Source organism: Gallinula chloropus (assembly GCF_964237585.1).
Source record: "Gallinula chloropus genome assembly, chromosome: 3".
NCBI classification, from domain to species: domain Eukaryota; kingdom Metazoa; phylum Chordata; class Aves; order Gruiformes; family Rallidae; genus Gallinula; species Gallinula chloropus.
The window spans coordinates 978,940-1,002,684 of record NC_140087.1 but is presented as its reverse complement, the minus strand read 5'-3'; the positions used below and the strand labels follow the sequence as shown (position 1 = coordinate 1,002,684).

At 44.2% G+C, this 23,745-nt stretch overlaps 1 protein-coding gene across 1 annotated transcript in view; it reads left to right on the top strand.

Moving 5' to 3' along the window:
- Positions 1 to 18,200, top strand: part of AKAP7 (A-kinase anchoring protein 7) — an 87,032-nt gene extending 68,832 nt beyond the window's left edge. The window contains exon 8 of the mRNA XM_084261813.1: positions 17,896 to 18,200. Within this exon, the coding sequence (XP_084117939.1) occupies positions 17,896 to 18,098 (203 nt within the window). The 3' untranslated portion in view covers positions 18,099 to 18,200. The remainder of the gene's footprint in view (positions 1 to 17,895) is intronic.
- Positions 18,201 to 23,745: the final 5,545 nt, after the last annotated feature.

Below are 23,745 nucleotides of genomic sequence, written 5' to 3'. Positions count from 1 at the left end.
AGGAGCAACCCTGATGAAAAACTTTGAAACAGAGATGAAGCTGCTAAGATTGATTCCTTGTTGATGGAGTGGGAATTTTAATAAACTTAGTGATCACTTTTCAGAAAGTGTGTTGGAAGAGAACCAGCTCCCAGCAAGATGAGAGCTGTGCCAGTCCCCAGTGCAGCATCCTGTTACTGCAATGGATTGGTTGTTCTCTGTCTTCCACTGATGCTACTGGGAGCCAGTCGCAGAAATTGTCTGTGCTGATGGTTAATGTCCTCTTAAAGCTTTCCTCCTGGATGTATTTTGGGGCAGTTTGTTCCTGTCTGATATATCCAGACAGTCCATTAGCCTAAGTGTGTGAGGGTAAATAGCTTAGTGCCCATCTCACGGGCAGTGTGATTGCCAGAGCATCACTTTGCATAGGTGGGAAACGTAAGGACCTTCCCAGCTCTCGGATGACGAGTGGTGTTTTGCAGAAGTATTTGCATAATTTCCCCTGCACTGTTGAAATTGTGTTTATTTCCCATATTGAGGCCAAGTGTGCCATCCTCTACTGTACTTTATTGGGCACCAAACGCACTGGAAGAGAGAGGGTGATACCTATTTTTTATATCCATCTAAAGGATGGCAGCTCCCTCCTCCAATCTTTCGCTTTCCCTGTCACTGTGAGCACGTCCCTTTACCTGCTTTGCAAGAGCTGTGTGATCTCTGGCATCCCAGCCTCCCTGGTAAGACCATCAAGGGGAAAACTGGCCACGCTTTTGGTAACCCTGTGCTTTGTGCTACAAGCTGCCTTCTTTCATGGTGAGTTCTAGCAAGAAATACCTGGCCATACACAGTACTATTTAATTAACCTCACTTGTTACAGATAGGAGTTGGTAGAAACAATGTTGTTATACTGGAAGTTGTTAGATAAGCAAAACAATAATGGCTCTACAGCCATAAACACCCATCCTCATCTAGGTTCAAAAGTGCTGACAGAAGAGGTTGCTGACAGAAGAGGTTGCTGGTCCTATTACAGCTCTTGCTGCCACCATCCTCAGATGGTGCAGTGGTGATGGATGCTGCATACACTGATGCATAGAAGAGCAGGTTATGTAGACACTTTTAGGGCAGAATCACCCCATTGAGGTTAAACACTTCTCCATTGTTGGCTGGCTAACCTAGCTAATCATGCTTGAAGTGAATTAAGGAATCCTCAGAAACCCTGGGCAGATGATGATAAGTGTCACCTAGACACAACTTCTTCCACGGTACACCTGTTGCTTCAGCAGTGCACAGGCTCAGTCGTACAAAGCACTGGGCAGCCTCCATACCTTGTGAACATCTGCACATGTGGTGATGCTGGCTTCCTGCTGCCCGCAGAGGATGCTCAGGTGGCAAGGAACTGGAGCTTTCCTGGTGCATGGAAAGGAGGGTACGTTGACCAGATGAGACTGTTAACAGGATTTTTCTTAACAGAGTCTATTAGTAATATTTAAGTTGAGATAAACCAAAACTGTACTACTCCCTTGGTGCAAGATTTTACTCTGTCTAAAGTAATAAGCTCTGGTCCTGTGCAGGTTGCTCCACTGATACTTGTGGATCAAACATTAAATCAAGTAGATGTCAGAGGGGTCAGCCTTCCTGCTAAGTTCAGTTTTCTCAAGACAGTGAAATGGTGTCTATGTACCTACCCTGGACTCAGATGGAGAGAACAAGAAGGACTTGCATGGCTGTAGTCCAATGCTGTTGAGGAGCTGCAGCAAGAGTAGTTGGAAGGGCAAATGTCCAAGAGGTGTATGGGCTACATATCTCCTTTTTGCCATCCCTCCCAGTTGCATTGCCTCATATGGCTGCTGCCCCACAGCATAAAGAGCTGTACTTCTCATTGGCTGGCCAGCTTCCAAGCTGCAGTAGCGTTTATCATGCTTGTATTTCACAAGAAGGGCATCTTCATATCCGTATGCTTCCCTGTCCTCTTCTGATCTGCAAAACCATAAGTCTCTGAGAATTCCAGAAATCAGGTTGTTGGCAAAGAAGGGATGGTTGGTTAATGCCAGCCTGGGAATGTTAAGAGCCATGGAAACATGAAACAACCTGATGCAAGTCTACATCTCATTTCTGCTGTGAAGGGCATTGTATGAGCCATTTGTGGATTTTTAGGTAAAATCATCTAATTGTACCAGAGCCAATTCTTCACAGTTTAGTCATGTCAGTACTGCAGTGTATAGCTCTGTTATGGGATTTTTCATTGAGCACTGAGAAACAGCATTAAAATACTTTTGTTTACAGCTGGAGGCTTCTCTGCAGATTGTGGGAACTGAGCCTGTGGCCTCGGTGAGCCCAGGCAAAGGTCACCACTGCTGGAACTAGTCGGCATGCTGGTCCGACTGACAGAGGCTGCTGGGGGGGCCTGTGAGAAGTGCACTGCTGGGTAGGACACAGTTAGGCACTTTATTCAGGCTGGAAATACAACCAAGAAGTAAGAGGTGATGGTCGTGGAGTATTGCTGCCATTGTATGTATCGCACTGCAAAGGAAAGAAAAAAGTAATCCTCTGTCAAGGGGGGATCCTCCTTAAAATATTTGTTGTACTGCACATTGATGCACTGAATTGTTTCTGTCATGTGTTTTCGTGATTTTTCTCTCTATTTTAGAATGTAGGGCTAAGTAACTTTTTAGTATGCTTTGCTACAAGGTCAGGCAGTCCATGTGGAGAAGTAATGCACTGGAAACTTGCTTCTGTGGAGAAATGCCTAACTGTGACGTTAGCCAGACTTCTTATTCATTGTTTCTGGAAGGTATTTCATTCAGGGAATCACATGAATAGAAGAGCAGCATCCAAAGGAAAAGCAGTATTTTCTTGATCTCTTTACAGAGCAGATGGATGATCCTTCAGTTAAATTGATTGGGGAGACAGGAAACTTCAGTAGGTGTAGAACTGAGCCCTGTATTTCTTAGGTTATATAGATACCATGTTTAAATTCCATCACCTTGGGCCATTTCCTTGCCCTGTCTTGGGGGGGCAGGGGGGCTGAGAATATATCCAAACCATTATGGAGGTCTAGGAAAAAGGAAGCTGTACGGTGGTTTTGAGTAGGAGTGAGTTCTGCTGCGAGAGCAGTTGAATAGCCCTGGGCATTCTGTGGGCCACCAGCTGCAGTGGCAGATTACAGCTGCAAATTGCATTTAATACTCCAGAGCGAGCTGCTGCTTGCTGCACAAACCCCCAAACCGTAGCACAGGCCAAAGAATGGTGAATACCATTTCTCATGAGGCCAGATCTTTCAAAGGCAATTAGTTTGTTTTGTCATAAGCATAAAGTTAGGACCAAAACTTGAGTTGAAATTAATAACTCCATTTAAATATACTGTACTGGGTAATAGCCTTTCATCTTTTGTAAAGGGGAAGTAACTGACAGTTAACTCCTGCCAACAAGACATAAGTAAGAATAACAAATGAGAATACACAAATTTATTTCTGTATCATAAAAAAAATGCAATACTTTTCTGGTAGTGATAAAGTCTCAGAAAAAAATCCAACGTACAGCAACTGAACTGGGAATTTTAGTAATGGTTGTATTCATTGAAAGAATAATTGCAGTAATAATGTCCCGTGTAGTACTGCAGTGCCTGGAAGCTGTCTAAAAGGTGCTCCAGTTGGAGTATTCAGTCAGAAGCAGGCTAGCAGGGCTTAGGGATTTCTGCTAAACATGCAAGTGAAACCATGAAAGTGAGACGGATTATCTGGGGCATGAATCAAGCGGTAGTGAAAATGTCAAGTGAAACCCTGAGCAGCAGCGAGCCAGGGTGGTGCTGATTTGTACCCAGTGAGGACCCGGCCTGCCAAGTGTCACGGCTGTGACAGGGCGCTGGCAGCCCCCGGAGCGCGGGGCTGCGGGGGACGGGTGGGAGTGTCAGCTCGCCCATTTAAAAGCAGACCTTCTATAAATAATACCAGAGAGACTGGTTCAGATGGCAAGCCAACAACTTGCCAGCTCCATCTGGAATCCTCTGTGTAAGTATGGGTAGAATACTGTTCCTGCACCTTGGGCAGTTAAACTCAGACAGGCAGTCTGCTCCCGTGGCTCTTGCAGGAGACTTCCAACCTGGTTTCTTAAAACCAGAGTGAGCCTGGAAGGACAGTGAGATCACTTTTAAATTTTCTGCATTTACGCTGGCTTGCTGGAGCAGTGTGTCTTCCCATATCCTTTTGGGTTTGGAAGGGGGAATAAAGGGCAAAAGAGAAAGTAAACATACATAAACATGACTTGGGTGAACTGAAGAGATTAACTTCGCTGGTATTCCTGTATGCAGATGTTCCACTTAAGAAGAGGAAGTGTTGTATTAGATTTCTCATGCTTTTATAAGTATGCAGGTTAACCATTATTGCTCATTAGTGGAAAATATGTTTTGTATTCACCTCATATACAGCTAGATATGAGATACTCTGTCTTTTAAGCTGTTAAGATGATTTACAGATTATCCTAGTAACGCCATTGCCACAGCAAAATGAAGACTGGGTTCTCAGAGGAACTCTGCTTGCCTGACTCTAGCATACTATTCACTGAGCAAAGACTACAACATTATGTTTGTATCGATTTCTAAAGGGTAAATTGCAGGCTGTTGCTCTCAGATACTATTAAAAGCTGCCCCATATTCCCAGCGAACAACATCCAAATACCTCATTCTGTAGAACGGGAATCCTCTTAGTACTTATCCTCATATACATTTTCACATACCCCTCTCCCAGTTAGTGCTGAGTTCTGTGTGTATGGGCACAGAGCCTCTCGGCTCCCCGTGCAGCTTGTGCCGCCTGGCACTCGAAGCAGAGGGAGCAGCAAGGCTTTCTGTAGTGCTGTCAGACCCGCCCTGAAAAGCAGAAAGCATCGTAAAGTCTAGATAGTTGAGGTATGAATTTCATCTTCCCGTTCCCTTACTTCTGGAGATGAAATCAATAGGGCTTCATTGTAGTGGAAAAGGAAATGGAAGCTGTGGTTTTCCCACAGCTTTGCTACAGTCAGGAGCCAAACCCTGTCCTCTAGCTACTACTGCATTGCTCTCTGAAACTGCTCTTAGTGCCCATTTCTGTTTGCATTTGTGCTGGACTGCTTTGCAGCTACAAGTTGAACCCCCTGCCAGCAGAGAACTGCAGAAGTAACTGCCTCATGAATTTGGCTGAGCGTGCTGCTTGGCCTTGCTACCTGTGCACACACCCCGGCCCTGCAGACCGTGCTACGTGTCTTGGACTGCTGTGTACTGCACGAAGGGCGACCCGAGGCTGTGTGTGGCTGCTGGGACAGCCTGGCCCATGCGTGACCCTGACGCCGTTCTGGCCCTGGCAGAGGGCACGGTCTGCAGCAGCCGCTGAGCACCAGCCCAGGCCCGTTCCCTGCAGGCAGGCTGGGTCAGCCACGCATGTCAGGGGCTAGCAGAGATGGATAGGGTGGATCTGAGCTGCTCTCTGACAGTTTGTCTCGTAGCCAAAGAACAAATGCTTGCTGTGTGCAGCTCACCTGTGTACACATAGCCAGGTACCTCTGCCTGACACACCGGGTTTGGGAGATGCTGTTTGTGCCACTGTGTGGCTTTATGTCTGGTGGCAACATAGAGCCAGAGCTGAATTCTCCTCCGCTGCTCAGAAGCGATGCATGAGCAAATCCCTATTGCAGCCAGTGAGAAGGGTGACACGCTAAACATGAAATACCATTCCCTGTTACTATATATGAACAGCTACCCCGAGTTAGATACTCACTTGCTTCAACCTATTGTATTGCTGTATGGCAAGTCCTACTGTAACCTAATCCCTGTGAGCTTAAAGTGGAGCTGCTTGTCATGTAGGAATTGTAGCATATGGAAAAACACACCTATTACAGGCACAGAATAACCACACTTGGGAGTGGGAAAGTGTTCCCACATATTCCACTGAAATGTGGTAGCTGTCTGCTTCTCCTAAGCTGATGTTTTAAATACGGGCGGTTCTGTGGGGTTTTTTGCTCTTGTACTGTCTTATTCGTGATGCTTAATGCTGGCTAATTGAGTGTTTTGTTTTCTAATGGAGAGTGGTATTTCTGGAAGCAGGCAGGCATGTTTTAACCTTTATTCCAGAAACCATTAAAATATTAAAGAATTATAAAATTGGACTGCACAGCCTGTCTTTAAAATACCATATAATTATGAAAGAGAACTTAGTTTATTATTTCATTAAAGGTCTTCAGAACACAAAATCTGGACAAAGAATGTAATTCTCAAATTTGACATTTCTTTACTGACCTGGAATGATCAGGGTGCTGTATTCACTCCTTTTAGGAAAAGTGGGGAAACGGGTTTCATCTGTGGGAAAGGTCCATCCATGGGAAAGGGAAAAAAACCTCCAGCAGGATGCTGTGCCCCCAGCCCTGCAGCTTTTTAGCAGAAATGGCATGGATGCTGCAGTAGCTGGAAATTTCAGTCCAACTTTTGTCCTTGAAGCTCAAGAAGAGCAGAAGAGGAAGAGGTTTGGGGGAAGGATTGCACTCTTTGAAACAAGCTGGTACTCAGACAGAAATGAGGAGCCCAGGCTGTGCCTGCTGAAGATGCCTGGGGAGCTGTGGAGCTCCATCCTGGGGACAGCCCGAGTGCTCTGAGAGTAGGGACTAAACCCAAACCAACAGAAAAGTTCAGAGCCAGGAGGCAGGAGGAGGAACTGGTTAACATGATTGAGCAGCTGCTAAGATAGCACGAGATTACTTCTGTTGCATCATGTGAAACAAGGAGGAGAGAGAACATTTTGTGTATATTTCAGGGAAAGCTTCCTGTCAGTGACAGATGCCTGGCTGCAGAGAGGCTGTACGTTTTGCAATGTTGTGGCTAAGATTTTCAGATTAACGCAGACAAACAAAGCAAGCAAGGCAAACAAAGGTCCTTGGTCCAGTGTGGGGTTGTCCTTTAGATGATGCTGATCTGTTGTTTGTGGAATTATTATAGGCAAAGTGGAAAATAGGATACCTTGAAATGTGTAATAGTCAGGCATAAGGGCACCTTTTTTAGCAGCTCATTATCGCTGGTTTCACACCTCATCATTTTTGCTTTTCCTGAGAACTGAGTGATTCTTGTTTCCATAAGCTGGAACTGAAGGACTCAGAGAAGAGGCTGGGATTTAGAGGAGTTTGGGGCGTTGGGTTGTATGTGCTATGGAAGGTAACATGGAGAAAGGGCCAGGAAATTATCCTGCCTTAACAAAAGGAAAATGGACTGGAGGCCACAAACATTGTTTGAAATTTGTTTACTTTAAATTGATAAACATTTGACTACAGAATAAGTCCTTAGGCTGTAAGTAGCTACACATACACTCTACCCTTGACAGGTTTGGCACTGCCAAACATCTACAATAGTCAGTGCTTTTAGACTTGTAATTCTGGTGTTAACATACACAGCTGAACTCTTGTCAGGCTCTTCAGCCCATGAGCCCTAGGAATTGCTGTCCTAAACTGGTATAGAGATCACTCGATCCTTATTGGAAATCTCCTCTGGATCTCTATCCCCAAAATTTCAAAGTGCACCAATAACTTTATCTTTTCTGGTGATGACTTCATCCCCTTGATTATACACCAGTCTTAGGTGAACTTACCCAAGCACTTGGGGCCTTTGCTGCAAGTTAAAGTCGTCAGGCGTGGATAATTCATTTGCTCTCACCAGAGAACTTGTATCCTTTTGCTAAGAGGAGAAATGTCTCATGCCATGGTCTATTATTGTGTTACTCACTCTGTTTCACATCATAGCAGTAATTTTTTAAATGGCATTTTATTCAATTTTCCACTTTAGTACAAAGCAGGAGGATTGAACAAAAACGTATTAAGCACCAGGCATGTTTTCAGCAGCACTTACAGTGGTTGAGGAGAATCAGCAAATGAGTAACTTTTTTTTTCTGTCTTAAAAATCTATTACCATCCAGCACAGCCTAATGCAATCAAAAAGACTCTCCTTTCTTCCTCACTTCTCTCAGCTCCCCTTTTACTTCCCATATACACATTGTTAATAGAATGTGAGACGTCTTTCCAGTGCAGAATGAAAGGTTTATTGTAGTTCTGCAAAATAAGCCCCTCACTAAGGTGAGTCCTAGTGATTGAAAGCCCTCCTAAAGTCTGGGATTACCTTGCTCTTATTAAAACGACATTTGGTGTAGTGTTTTTGTGGTTTGAAACTCTGATGATCCTCTGATGCAATGAAATAGATGTTGCTTTCTGTTGCCCCCACCTGCGTGCCCAGCTCACACATTGTGTGTGTGCTCTGTTGTCATTAGACTGAAACCTTTGGAAGGAGGGGCAGGTATAGAAAGGGGAGAGGACTTGGTGTGAGGCAGCCCCGGTGGTGGAGGCAATGCCCGTAACGCCTGCTTCAGTTCCAGTGAGCAGTAATAGCGACTCTGTTCCAGGTGAAGTGCATCATCTTGCTTTGAAAGGTGAATTTCATTTCCTTGGTCCTTTTTTAGCCATAATCTCGATAGAAGACGCAAAATAAGAAGAGATTGCAAGATCAGACTTTGGACAAAAACACGTTGTGTGGTACGACGTGTCCAAGTAGAAGCTCCTCCAGCAGCAGCAGCATATCTGGATCAGCATGGTGCTGCACCCAGGCTGTGAGGACAGGATAATTCTCAGGTGCTCCAGCTTACTGCTTCTGGTGTACCACGTGGTAACAGCACATAATCCTCCGAGGTGTATACCTGCATTCTTGGAGTTCAAACCACATCCCCCTGTGCCACACAGCTATCCCATGCGTTTCCCCACCTTGGGAAATCTCAAAATCGTGAATGATACAATTTGCTGTTGAGGAGAACTGTTGTCCCTCTTTTTCCTTCTCCTCATGAACTTTTCTTGGCCCCTGTAGCCAAACATGGAAGTGGGAAAAACTTTTCTATGTGGAAAGCATAAAAGCAAAGGGACCTATGAAATCAAATGCATTGCTGTTCAACTGGAGTGGAGAAAAAATACCTGCTTGTCATTTCACAGTTGGTTCTGAGTACAGTGAAGAGAAATACATGAATATCCAACCTTTATTCTTTTACTCTGAGCTGGAGAAAGACTGAGAAAAATATTACTTTAAAACAAAAGAAACAAAGATGAAACTCCAAATGAGAACTGTTCAGTCTGATAGGAGGACCAGAAGACCGGCAGGTGTAGTAAGCAGTTCTCCACTGGTGTTAATGGGACAGAATTAGAATTACTAGGATGCTGAAGAGGAAGGGATGGAATTGTGTATGCTGTGTAGGTAAAGGTACAATTTCTGAATGTCAAAAGGAGTGGAAAGAAAACCACTGATTTTAAGGCGTGGTGCTGGCTGATCTTTTATAGTACAGAATGTAAGTTGGTAAAAGTTGTATGAGCTTTTGGCATAGCAGCTGTATTTTTCTGGATTGATTTCATTGAAGTGCTGCAGAGTAGGCTTTGACTCCCTGAGTTTCAGGAAGTACAAATATGGGGTAAGAAAGGGAATTAATCCTTGTCTAGAGTGCAGTGGAAGAGCTGTAGGGAATTATTCTTATGAAAGAAATGCTGCTGTTGGTCATGGAAATGTTGGGCATGTTCTTCAGGCATTTTGTGTTGTTTCATGAAGAAAATGCTCTTACAACTTACTGATGTTTAGCATAGAAGGATGTGAAAGTAAGACCCGCTGGTTTAAAACCACTGGGACTCAGTCTTAATTTCTAACAGTGATATATGCACTGTTCATGAAGTCTGTATGTTTTATGTGAAGGATTGGCTGCATTAACTTTAGTTTTGTGCCATGGTGATACTTCAGGGGTTTTACCTCCGCAGATTTCATGAAGTGATCCCTCCTTGCACTGTGCTCTAGCAACAAGCGTTAGGTTTCCATGAATTGGACTGTGAACTGTAGTCATACCTTCAGCTTTCCAACTCTACAGCTACTCACTCTCACTGCATATGGCTGAGGTGACCCAAACCCCCGTGACAGAGAGCAGTTTGTTACGACCAGACCTGTTGTCTGAATTTGGTTTCTTCCCTGAGTGTTTTTGGTTGGACATCAAGACTCTGTTCTCACAAGTGTGTGTGGTTGGGCTTTCAGAGAGGGGTTAAAGTTGGGGAGGAGCTTATCCTGAAGGTAGTTTTATGGGTTTAGAGCCATAACAATTAAAGCAAAGTCTAAACTTCTAGAAGCTAATCTTTTCAAGTGTCAAAACCAGATTTCATATTTACAAACCTTTCATAAGCCTGTAGATGGTAGAGCAGGGAGCATTTATACAGCTACATCTCGCACAACCAGACTGAAAACTTACGTCAAATTCTAGCTTTAAAAAAGCACATTTAAAGTCGAGGTTATGTGGCAAGCAAAAGGAAGGAAATAAAGAATAATGCTAAACACTTAAGTCAAAATATATAACAGGTAAAGGGAATTAAGATAGGAAATGCCATGAGGAGTACTCCTTGGCTTGTGATTTTTTTTCAAGGACATTCAGATTGAATTGAGGGTGGTGCATTGGATTCTCCAAAGCTGTTTACAGATTCGGTCAGGTTCTGTCGGCTTGATCCATGGGATGAAGAACAGCAACACTACTGTTTGTTCAGAAACACACAGCTTCATGGCTTACCCAAGAAGCTGATGAACTGTGTTCAGTTCCTTCATGCAACATCCTGGGGAAAGGCATTATACCCACCTGTCTTGACAGCCTTAGGATGTAGTTACAATACCAGTTCAAGCTTATCTAAGGTGCTTCGACCAAAAAAGGTGGCTCTAACCTTCCGTCAGATTGAAGGGCTAATTAAGTAAGATCACAGTGTTGGTAAAAGCACCTTGCAAATGACATTTTCCCATAACAACTGCACCTTATTACAGTATTTTATGGACACTGTTGGACATCCTTTTGAATTGCATTTAAACTTATATCTTCATCTTTTTTTGGGGCAAGATTTCGTCTTCCTTTTGCATTTCCAGTGGTATGCAGCTGTGTTTCACAATTTGCATGCTGCCGCAATTGAAATAATTAAATGAAAATGCATGTTGATTAAAATGTGACTTTTCTTCTCCATAGTTTACAAATATGTTCAAAATTTCTTTCCCTGAAGGACACATTCTATGTGAGAGAGTATTTGATAGCATGACTTTGTATGGAGTCTTTTTCTGAGCTCAGGAGGAGCAACAACATAGGATCAGCTTGTTGAGATTCAGTTATTAACATTTGTTTAATATCTGTCTTAGTCCAGAAAAAAGTTGCTTTTTATAGCCTGCTTGACAATAGCATGAAGAGATCTCAGCCAAAATAGTGTCCAATTGGAAGCTGTATAGTAACAGATGAGCCGTAAAGAAAAGGAATTTAAGTTTATAGAGGATATAAGGATGATAGGAAAGAGCAACGAGAGGTGAATGTATATTAAATGACTTCCCTTATCACACTTGTGAGTAAACATTTGATTTTCATGTTTTACTGGTTCATAAGCAGGGACTTTTAGGATTTGGCAGCACGTTTAGACTTTGGCAATTAAAATCTGTGTATATCCTGTTTTGGTTAGCTGCTGCACTTCTTGCGTGTGCATGCCACTCCGCTCAGTGATGTGGCTGGGTGATTTTCTGCCTTCAAGACCATCCAGCTTTGTCTGTGGTCACTGGCCACCAAGGCTGATGAGAGAACCACCTATGCTGTCTTCCACAGCACGTTACATTCTCAGAATTAATTCTGGAAGGTCACTGAAGATCAGGGTCTGCCGGGTGTAACCTGTTCCAGAATTCGGTTTTTCCCTGGGAAGCAGGGAAGGCTGGTCCCTCCCTTGGGCTCTGAAAAGAGTGGGAGACTCATCCTTGGCTGCATCCTGGAGGAAGAAGTAGCTCCCCAGCTAGCCCTGCTAGCCCCGATCTCCTAGGCAGCTCCTCTTCACTGAGCTGCCGGCACCCGGTGATGCTGTGGATGGTGAGGGGACACGAATCATTCAGCCTGGACATTTTGGTTCTCCTGTTGTCAGTGTGCACTGTGGATATTCCTGTGGTCATGTAAAACCACTTCTGAGACTTGGGGTGTTTTCTCTACCTGAGTATCGGTGAGAGAATCAGGTAAAACACACAGCTTTTTATGCCATCATCTTTCCCTCAGCCATTATGTTACCTTTGCTTCCTGTTACGCTAGGCTTAGTATAAATGCATTAAGTTTAAGCATTAAACTACATCAAGGGAGTCAGGAAATTTCTCTGTCAGCAGGTCTCTTTTTTAATAGGGAAAACCCCCCAAGAGACAGAACAGAACTCCCGGTGTGCTGTGAGTGGAGTCTCAGTAACCTTTTTTTAAAGGCTTGTCCCTGTGGCATTGCATCCTTCAGTGCTTGGAGAAGGAACAGCAGGTCTAGCAGAGCACATCCAGTTCTCCACTTACAGGTAGAGATGGTCAGAAATTTTTCACTGCTTTTCAGAGGTTTTTGTCTGAAACAATGTGAAGTTCTGCCACGTTCACCAAGCTCGAAGGGAACAGCAGGTTTTCCTGCTGTCGTCACTGAAACTGGCAAAAGCACCATTTTCCCTGAATAGCTGCAACACCCTTTATTTCCTTTTCACTAGAAATTCCTATTTTTGTAGGGTTTATTCCATGGTGGGCCAAATCAAAGTAAAAAAAAATCTTTCCAGCAATCTAGAATCCTGTTCAGCACGAAAGACAGATTGATAGGGCCTGTGCTGCCTTGTTACACAGTCCTGTATTTACAAAACAAGATATGAAAAACCAAAGAAGTTTTAGATTTTCAAGAGGAAAGCTAAATTATACATGCTGCTTACCATCAGATGGGAATGTCCAGCAACACAAGTCATCACCATCATCTCATAATACTGCAGTTTCACCCTTCCTCTCAGAACTTTATTTGTGCCAATTCCTTAAGTGACCACTCAAGAGACATTTCATGGGAGCCCATCCTAATTAACAAGGAAATGCTCAGAGCTGTGGCTTTCCTGTCTGCGATTATTGCGTTGATTAGATACGGGCACATGCTCCTGTTTGTGTTCATTACCTCAAAATCATGATCTGGAATGTGCTGGCTCATGCTCAGTCTGTCGCAAGGGTGGGAAGCATGTGGTCTGGTGGCTGGTTATACCTCACTCAATTTATTGTGGACTGTGGACTCACTGGTTTTGTACAGTGGGAGGGAATGGCGTTTCTCTAAGCTATAGTTCTGCTTATATGTGGCCAACCAAATGTACCTGGAAGTCCTCAGGAGAGAAAACGTGCAGCGTGTTGGCCTGACGCGTAGAACATTGCAGTTCAGTCTGTAAGTGTGGGAACCTCACCTGATTCCTACCGAAACCAGTGAGAGTTAATTTACTTTTTAGTCAGATTCTGCAGACACAGAGGTGTCACCTAGCAAAGACGAGGTGTGTTCCCCAGGCTGTGGCCTTGCCACAGTCCACATCTGCCGGGGCAGGGTGGGTGGCTGTAAGTGGTGTCTTCACGCTTAGGTCTTTTCTTGGTAGCGGAGAGGTAGGGAACCATGTTAAAGCACAACCACTGACATCACACCCCGTTTGAATTCACACACTGAAGCCAGTCAGGCATTTGTTTTATCAGCCTTTGTTTTCCCTAACCCCACCTCATGCGGAAACCACTGGTCGTCTGCTGAAGGTTTCTCAGTCGGTCAGTCGTTTGGGTGGTTGTCTCCTTCCTTTCAATCCACTATACTACACACCAGCAAAACTTTTTGTGCCCATAGGGAAGGGGTAATAATTGTCTTATAATGATGGATTATGAGTTGTAATCATGTAGAAGTTACCATAGAAAGGGAATCTCGTGGTGAAAGCTTTGAGCATTTGCTACAGTGACTCGGCTCACCCTCTTGGTGTCAGTGAGAGGCACAGTGGAAGTAACAAAATGAAGCATTCCAGCATTCAGAAGGAATTTCGTAATGATTAGGTATGGAAAGATTGCACGAGTCCCTCATGGCTTTCTTTTGTTTCTAGATACTGTAGAAACAGCATTAGAAATCTGATAAACCACAGGTTAGAAGGAGGCTATTACCACAGCCCTACCCTGGGCACAGACTAACCTCTGCTGCCAGGGTGCAGACTTCCCAGCTGGTCTCGGTCACCTGTTCAAAATACCAAGGGTCTCCTTTAGAATTCGCCCCGTGTTGACATAATATCGTGGTGATGAAAGGTTCTTGGAATGAACAATGAAACCCAGTGTGTTGAAGCCATGAGGCAAGGGTTCCAGAACATTGTCTTGGAGTGTAGCTGGTGAAAGGTTGTAAAACTGGCTTTTCCTGTCAGAGAGATTCACTGCTGGTTCCTTCACCAAAAAATGGACTGGTGGTGTGGACAGGAGAGGGATCCAAGTAACTGCCCTGCCTCCCGCCACATCCGAGGTACCCGCATGGACTCTAACCCAGGCTGTGTCAGGACCATGCAGGGACCAGTGCCGCGCAGGGACCACTAAATCTGGTTTGTTCCCATGTGGCATTTCAAAATCCTGAGTGTGGTTTTGTAAAGCATAAGGGGTTGTAGACGTGGAGAGTAAACCTAAGTCCAGTAGAGAGGTACAGCAGGGAATTGGAATCCAAACTCGCATTTGGTTGCAGGGCTCTGGTTCGTTTCCACAACTGCTAGCAGCACGCTGCAGGATCATAAAGCCCCTTTTGAGTAATTCTGTGGAGCTGATAGTTGTGAAAATTGGTGGTCATTTCAGGACAAAAGGCATACTGCAGTCTCAGCAGTGAAAAGCACTGCTTAGTGTGAATGCGCTGAGGTGCAGTCAGACAGTATGAATTTGTTTTCATCTTTTGAAAATTATAAGGGAATTCTGAGATAAACAGAGTGAAAGGGGGTTTTCATCTGAGCTACATGCAGAAGGCAGCAGTGAAAGTTTTAATTCACAGGCACAGAACTGAAGTAGTGGCCCGGCCCATACTGAGAGGCACAGCACAGATGCAAAGGCAGTGCACGTGGTGTATCTGTTCCCTTTTCAGAACGGAGTCTACTAACAAAGCAGCTCTGAGTTTTGAAAGCTCCCTTTTAAATCTAAAACATTCATATCTAGAATGTCTTTTCACTGACACTCTGATAACTCCTATAATGTGAGGCAAGTCTACACAAGGGAGCGTTTGCCTGCCACAAAGCAATTGTATACATCTGAGAAGCAGGCAAGGATCAGATGCAGCATGGAGAGAGAGAGAGAGAGAGAGAGAGAAACAGGTCATGTGTGTGTTAAATATTCAAGTAAATACAGCTGATCAATACCCGTTGTTACAATTATGTGACCTATTTCTTTTTGTCAGCAGTCATGATGCAATAGCGTACAAGTTCCTTGCCAGTGAACCTCTGTGCATTGCACAGACACGAGCACAACTGCTATTTAGGGAGCCTGAGAATATAAACAGGGCGTGGGTGAATCATACAGCCCCATGTGCCAGTCCACCAAGGTGGCCAGACAGATAAACCCAAGGGCGCGGGGATGCGCGTTCACCTTCACCCATCAGTCAGGGCCCTGTGTGTTGTCCCAGTGGGAGCGCAGAGCTCGCGTGGGAGGTGCTGTACCCTCCAGGCTGTTGATGAGCCACGAGGGTCTCAAAATATTAAAACCAAGCAAACAACAAAAGAACCCCAAAGCATTCCTCTGCAGCTATATAAACTGTGCTTCTATAAGGCTTGTTTTAAGTAGTCTGACTCTTTTCCTGCTTCAGAAATTGCTTGCACAGCGAGCCATCTACTCACTTTGAAGTTTTAAATGCACTAGTAGATACATGGATTTTATACATATATATGTAAATGAGAACTGCTTTGCAGAAAATTATTAAAGAGAGAAGAGCTCTGTCCTGTAAGAATAATCCATAACATACTGCAAGTAAAATTACATTCTGGAAAACATAATCACTACTGTTTTGTGGTATCTGGAGGCCTCTGTGATTAATTAGTCATACTCTGCATATTAAGTACTGCAGGGTCTAGTAGTGGAGCACCATATTTCACACCCATTTTTCTCCAGAGTTCTGTGGACAGATCATTTAGAGCTGCCTGAGTAACAATTTCTGTGATTTGCTAGCAATTCTGGAGAATAAGAAACTCTCCAGCTGGAAACAACAGTGTTATTTTTTCTAGTGAATAAATAGGCTGGGACAACCAAACCATTTTGTCGAGCACCCTTAATCAAAGCAAAGGAAATTGGGAATCCAGGGGCTGCATTCAAAGGAGCATGTGGGATCGCTTGATAAAAGCTGGGAAGAAATGCTGCTCATATATACCTTAGGTCTCCTGTGAGATAAGAGCCTGAATTAAGCCTCTCCTTTAAGTAAGTTGAATGATAGGCTTAAGCCCAGGATTTACAAACAGGAAAGGAACATGGTAAGCAGTGGGCTTTAGAGCATGAAGTATGTAGCTGTTTGAGTGGGTTTGGGAATAGTGCCTGTGCCTCCCTTGGACTTGCATATTAAGCTAAAAGGTTTCTTCTGGGAAATGCTAAGCCTATTTGCAAAGGTTTCCTGTATTTTTTAAGTTATGTTTTAACCAAAGCTGTTCCCATAGCTGCCCTTTAAAATCCTTTTCAGAGTATTTTTCCAAACTTTTTCCAAAATGCCATGAAACGCTTTGCCCAAGCCCAGTGTGATGGCTCTTCAGCTGGAAACAGTAGTTCTTCCTTCCCCACAGCAGCAGTGCTGTGGAGGCCCAGACGTGGAAGGGTTTGGTCTGTCTTGCAGTTCCAGAGCAGGATGCTGTTCCTGAGAGCTAATAAAGGCTCTGCCACTCAAAATGAAGGGTTTTGTTTACTTCTCCCCCTCGCTTCTCCGTATGAATTATGTTTTATCAGTGCAATCACCCCTGGGTTGTGCCATCCGCTAGGAAGACTAATAAAAATCTTTTATAACTATAATCTAGATGTGCTGGCAAACTTGAATAAATTTACATATATGAAAAAGAGCAAATTTAGATAATTGAACAGTACAGAGCTTTGTGCTGAGAGCATACAATAGTATCTCTTTCACCAGATGTGTGTGACTAAGCAGTCTCTTATTGCTGGTTGCAGAATGCTAACTACAGAGAAGGACGTTTAAAATATGGCCTTTAAATACAGATGGGGGAAACAGCGATGTACCTAGCACAGGATATTGCTGAGTGATGAACTACATGGCCAGTGGAAATGGGACGATAAAATACCTGCTTCTCCTGGGTTGCATCCTTCATGAAAGGAGGGTGCTGTAGTAGGCTATACAGTTTGTTAGGAAAGTGATTAATGGAAAAGTACAGTTTTGAAACACGTGCAGTGATGTATGAGAACCCTCACTGCACATGGGGTTATTTCGTTGTGGATGTTTATTCATGTGAACTCTTAACACAAAAAAATGCCAGCTTGTTGCTTGTATCAGCAGATGTCTAAGAATAGACAGCTGGAACTTGCATTCCTTCAGTGTCAGGGCTTTAGGTTGGAAGACAGAAGAGAGGCAGGGAGGGAGCCTGTGGGGTTTTCTTCAACGTTTACGTTATGCTTAGGAAAAAATTTCTAACCTGTGTGTAGGGTATTTCAGTTACTTTTCACATGAGAAACACAGTACAAGCAGTGAATACGTAGGTAGAATATTGTAGGTTTGTTAAGCAAAATCACGAAAGAGGGTCTGTGCTGCTAAAAGTTCAATTCCTGTGCCGTGTTCTTCACTGTGTGCCTGGGTGGCACAGGTGGGTGTTGGCCAGAGGAATTTGGAGTTACAGCCTCTCTCTACTGGGCTGAGTGGGAGCTCATTGTGTTAGGCAGTGACTTTCTCTGGAGCCTTACAGTAAAGGTGAGCAGTGAAACATTTTCACTCTGACACACTGTGCTTCACCTTCCTGAAACGCTTTTGAGTCAGAGCTTCAGGAGGGGGAAATACCATTTTACTGTAAGGAAGAGGCAGCTAGTAACTTAAAATGCAGCCCAGCCAGAGGCTCCTGGTACAGTTGCAGCTGCTGTCTTTCGGTGGCAATGAACTCCTTCTCTTGTAGGTGAAAAACATGCAGCGGAGCCGGACGATGCGGAGCTGGTGAGCCTCAGCAAGAGGCTGGTGGAGAACGCGGTGCTGAAGGCCGTGCAGCAGTACCTGGAGGAAACGCAAAACAAAGCCAAGCAGGCGGATGGGAGCCCCGTGAAGACTGAAGAGGCCACAGGCGGCAGTAAGAGCGAGAGCGACAATGACCACAGCAAGTGAAGGCAGCGCGAGAAGCCCGGGAGCAAACATCCCACCAAGAATAACCACAAGAACATGCCCCAGCTCCCCGCGGAAATTTGCTAAGTGGTGCTGGGTGACGGGCCGTCTGCTTTGTGAGGCTCTTATCCAAAGTTTGCTCTGAGTCGAAGGACACTGTCTGCCGGTCTCATAAGCGCCTGCACGGCTGAAAACCCGCTGAACGCTGGGAGGGATGGACAGTGGAGTAGAGACAGGAGTGGTGAAGCAGGTGGCTCCAGCCTTCACCGGCTCTTGATACCAAGAGTCCCTTCCTTGCTTTTGAAGAGAAACTGAATCCTTTGCGTTTGCCTCTGGGATTGTCGCGAATGGCCATGGAAGGGGCCGTGCCATACGTGGAAGCGATGCCCTCAGCCCGAGGGTTTGGCACTGCCGCAGGGCTGCTCACTCCAGGCTGGAGCACGTGCTGTTTCCTAGTCAACAGCAGTCAACCCCAAGCTAAAAATTACCACTACAGCTATTCGTCAGAGATACTATTACACAGTATGTAGTGTGGCAGGAGTTTCTCTTAGGTGTGACGCTGTACTCTTTACTCTTTGGTAGCATTTGTTGATGTAAATTATATTTTTTTGACAAAGCACCTTTTTATAAATCAATATGGGCAAAAGGGCAAGAATTAAGACTGCCCAAACCAGATCTGAGCTTTTTGTCGCCATACAGTAATGACTCTAAATGACGCGAGTTGTTATAAAATGTATTATATTGTTCTTTTCCTCTAGGAAAGAGCCATGAAGCAGAGTTAGTAAAGGAAGCTTTGCACAGAGAAACACAGGCCCTGTTATCCAGACTGAGTCAGATAAAGGAGCTGTTATCCAGTCCTGAAATCCGCATGAAAATTAAAAAGGAACTGTTTGACGACAGGCACAACTCTAACAGTACCTGGAAGAGTTGTGTGGACTCTGGATCTCCAGATGAGCAGTTGTAAATTGCCACGATGGAAAATCTAGTCGGGTTGTTCAAAGACAAAAAGTATTTCTTTGAGGAGTTTTCCTTTCTGTTTCTTTTTTACTGAGAATATGAATGGGTGTAAATGGCTCATGAGGAATAATGCTGAGATACTTGCACAGGAGGAGTTTATTTTGTACTGATGAAGCCCAGCCGCTCCGGTGCGTGTTTCAGCAGGTACATGTCATGACTCCAAAGTGGAATGATACTCGCTTCAGATAAAGCTGAGCAGCCACTGTGCCCTTCCTTTTATCACTGCAGACAAGTCCGATTTTTCTCATTGATCCTTTCCCTTCCAATGACAGACAAATATTAAAAAATGGATGCTTTTAGATACTTTCAAATGTATATTTGAAAAAAGCCTCTTTTAATTATCTGCCTTTTGGATATGTACTGGCATTTTGGGTTAGCACTGTATCATTTTGGTTTGGTTTTTTTTTTAAACAGCACTTGAATACTTGTATATATGCTGACATGTTGTTTCTGCTGATGTTTACACTAATGCAAGAATGTTTTTAAGTTTCAGAATGAGATTCAGGCTCCACAGATCTCAATGGGAGATTCTCATTGGCTCTAATGGAGTCTGGACACTGCAATTATGATTTCTTGTTAAAATGATAACAATATTCCGTGGGATAATACTTGCCTTTTTACTTTTGTCTAATAATGTTTGTCTTCTGTTCTTGATGTTTGCTCCATCTCTCTGGCCTGTTGCCTGAGGTGGGGTGCCAGTTTGCTCTCATCGTTCCCTCCACACGCCCGCAAGATTCACAGATGCTTTGGATGTACAGCAGTCCAGGAGTATGTCCAATATCTGCATTTTGTATAAACCTTGTTTAAAATTGCCCCGATCATAAATGCTATATGATACATGTCGTGACTGGTATCAGAACTGTGTGTTACAACAGCTGTGTGCATACCCTTCATTGGTCTCAAGCACTGGTCATTTATCTTGTCTTCTTTTTTTTCCTCATTTGATACACAGCAGTATATTCTGAAATACATCTGGTACAGCTCTGAAGCCACGCTCACAATAAAGTGTTCTTTCCTTTGAAAACACTCTATGTTTGTTTTCACCTGTCTCCAAATGGACTTTAATAAAACAAAGTACTTTGCAAGTAACCAGCCTGACAGAAACAATGCTCCTATGCATCACGCCATTAAGGTGACCATGGGAGGTGTGCCAAGACACTGATCTAGCACTTGGGTGCTGGAATTGTATGAGGAAATTCATCTGAGTAAGCCAGCCCCAAGACATTATTGTTTTAAATGGAAAACCTTTGAACCTCTAGAGATTAGTTTCTACTCTGGGCAGCATGGAATTAGAGGGAAGTGCTGGCATAGCTTCCTTGAGGTCCGTATCCACTCTTCAGCCTCAAAAAGGGATTTTGAGTTTAACAATTAGACTCAAATTTACTCTGTAAAAAATAAGAATCTGAGTTTGCCCTCATCCCTGGACATAAAAAACCTGTCCAGGTTTATAAGTGGATCTACAACTCCCTGCACAGTGACTCTCTGAGCTCAGCATGTTCCCTTAGTGCATAGTCTGAGGAGAGATGCTGGACTTCTTGTAACCTTGTATAGAACAAGTTTCTGTGTCATATCAATCATTACTGAGTACTGGTTCATTCACAGAATGCTATTCAAATTTAAACCCAGCCTGCACATGACAGTGCAAAACCAGACAATCAGCCATGGAAACACAAACCAAATTACTGTATTCTATCTGAATCTTGGGTTGCCATCTCCTCCTCTTCTGCACAAGTCATTCTGTGAATAAGCACTTTTTATGTCCTTTGGCTCGTAACAGTCATTGTCCACAGGTTCCAAGTAAAACTCCAGATACAAATCACTGAATCTGTGTCCAGACTCTTTGATAGGTGACCTGGTTATTAGTGACTCTGCTCATTCACACTTCTTATGGCTGGCATCAAGAATAGCAGCTCTGTAAAAACAAAGCATGGGTAGCCAGTGCCATCTGAGATGCCCTGCAGCGAGCCTGGCGTGGGTCTGCCAAATACCCGAGCCTCTAAAAGGACCCAGATACCAGTGCTTAAGAAACTAGATCCTATCTTTGATTTTTCAGATGTCTTGATCCATGAAAGTCAACAGGGCATTTGTTTCTAAACCATTCATGTTCTTGTAAAATGCCAACCATAATCTTTATTTCTGGTTTTGACAAGATGCCACCACTAATTTACTCAAAATTGAAAACAAAATAGGATAAAAAAAATCCTACCTCTGGATTCATTCTCTTATGACAGCCCCACAGCCTCCCTCGCCTTCTCCATTGTTTTTTTCCTTACTGGCAGTGAAGCCTGGCTGCCAAATGGAGCATAAATCTCTTGTGTGGAACTGTGAGATGAGCATTGGAGAATGCAGATACACAGAGACTGAACCTAATATAGGCAGGTGTGAAGCTCTGAGCCGCACACACCAGAACAAACATGTTGCCTTCCTCACACTCACAAATCATTTTCAGAAAGCAATTCTATTTTTTAAGTAAGCGCTTTTTTGGGAGGAATGTCTTGAGGTAGTGATACACGGGCTATTCTGGGAAAGGGCTGGCATTTCAAAACAGATGGTGCAAGTTTGACCATGTTTTGTTTTCAGTTCTGCCTTCTTGCTAGCTTCTACTCGAGTACTTCTACACTGCTGGTTGTAGAGCTGTCTGTGAGAGGTTTAAGAGCAGTAGCTCAGCTTCCAGGACTAGTCTGTCTGGAATTCTTTGGACTGTCATGGCCCACTGAAAAACTCTCTTCTGACACCTGGGCTTGGTCTAGGCAGATACCAGAGAAGCTGCGGAGCCATATGTTTGGTACCTGGCCATGAATTGTCTGCACTGCTGCGCTGTGCATCAGAGGTGTTCAAGAGAAGACAGAGGAACCAGAGAGATCTGTGAGTCCTGACCAACAGATATGACTTCTCTGATGTGGGGAGAGAGACTTTCTTAGAAACTGATGTCTCTCAACATGGGTGAACATGGCACAGGGATGCTCAGTCTGGTCACGAGATAGTAATGCAGCAGATGAAAGTCCATCGAGCTCTTTGTGATAAGGACACTACATAGTTTCTTTTCTGTGTTGTCTGAAGATGATATAAATCTAAAGTGACTGAAACTTAAGGTCAGATTCAGACACTCTGTATCCAGGTATACAGATGCTGGGACACGCACTGGGTAATCCACTACAGGTCCTAAGGAATTAAGTATGATGCTTTGAGTGGTAAAATACTACTTCAGGGCAAGGTTTTACACACCTGGAAGTTAGGATTCAAGAGGCTTTATCTTCTGTATTTATAGAAGCTTCTGATTATAACCATGCACACTTTTTAAATGTGTGCTGTTGTAGCATAAAAGCCACGTGCGTGTGTCATGGATCAAAGCGTGCCAGCCGTGCTTTGTTCTGGTGACAAGAATAAGACCGTTTCATTCTAGACACGACTCATACAGACTCGTTAGAATTCAGGTTTATATAAAGGTCTTGAGAGATTCCTACACAGCTATGTATGTGGTCAGCAAGCAGGAGAAAGAAGAGCAAAGCCACTGTGCTTGGCAGACCCCGTAAGCTGAAGTGTAGCAAAAACACCCACTCGCTTTTAAATTGAGTTATGACCAAGGATACACTTGTGAAATTAAATGTAAATTGGGACTTTGTCACTGCTGATGAAATGCTACGTGCAGAGCCAGCTCCAGCTCTGTGGCGGCCAGGAGGGAATCCAGTTGCCTCAGGTGGAGCCTGGTAGCCGGAGGACGCCTGAGGCTTGCTTCATGCTGCTTCTAGCCTGGCACTTTGTCTTGTATGAACTTTCCCCAAGCAGTTTTTGCTCAGTGAATGCCCCCTGCCTCTGCTCAGCTGGTCATGGCATATTGTCTTGGCCTGAGATGATAAGGGACTGAATCGGTGCTGTTGCTTTCAGCTGTTTCCATCCCTTTGGAGGAGGAGGAGGAGGGGGGATGTTGTCACTGAAATCCCGAAGCGGTTGGTGTCTTTGCAGAGACGCGTCTGGTCTCACCGTCAGAGGTCAGATGAGGACCTGCGTGGCTGCTCGCTGGAGGCTTCACCTAGCGACGACCACTGTCTGGGCCTCAGGCAGGAGACAGCCCAAAGCCACCGGACAAAAGCAGCTCCCAAGGGATGGATCCTTCCAGAACCGAGATGGGGGTGGTTCAGCTGTGTGACTCATGGCCAGTCAGGTAAAGTAAGTGTTGGTTTAGCTTTGCGAAAATCGTTCTGGGTCAGGGTCATGTAGTAATTTACTCTGTGAAAAGCTTTTGGAGTTTTGATTCTTCCAGGAGGTTTCACACAGTGGCCAGGGGCAGTCTCTGTAACTGATGAAGGTGCGTTTGCTTTCAAAGAGCTCATTAGTGCTGTGCCATAATGTTCTACAGAACTGCTCTGCACTTTTTATTTCAGTTAAACAAAGTCGTTCTGTTGGCCTGGTTTCCGAGGCCAGGAGTCACACCATCCTTACGGGAAAGGAAACTGTTTGAACCCTGGAAATCGGAGCGCGCTAATGCTGACATGTGTTTTCCTCTGCCCCTTCTTTGATCAGTGCAGTTCCTGTATAAGCAAGTTCTTAGCATGCGCTCATCTTCTCATTTGTATTCTCCTCATGTTAAGTCTTTATAATGAGAACATTTGTACTGAATGAAAATCAGTCCTGA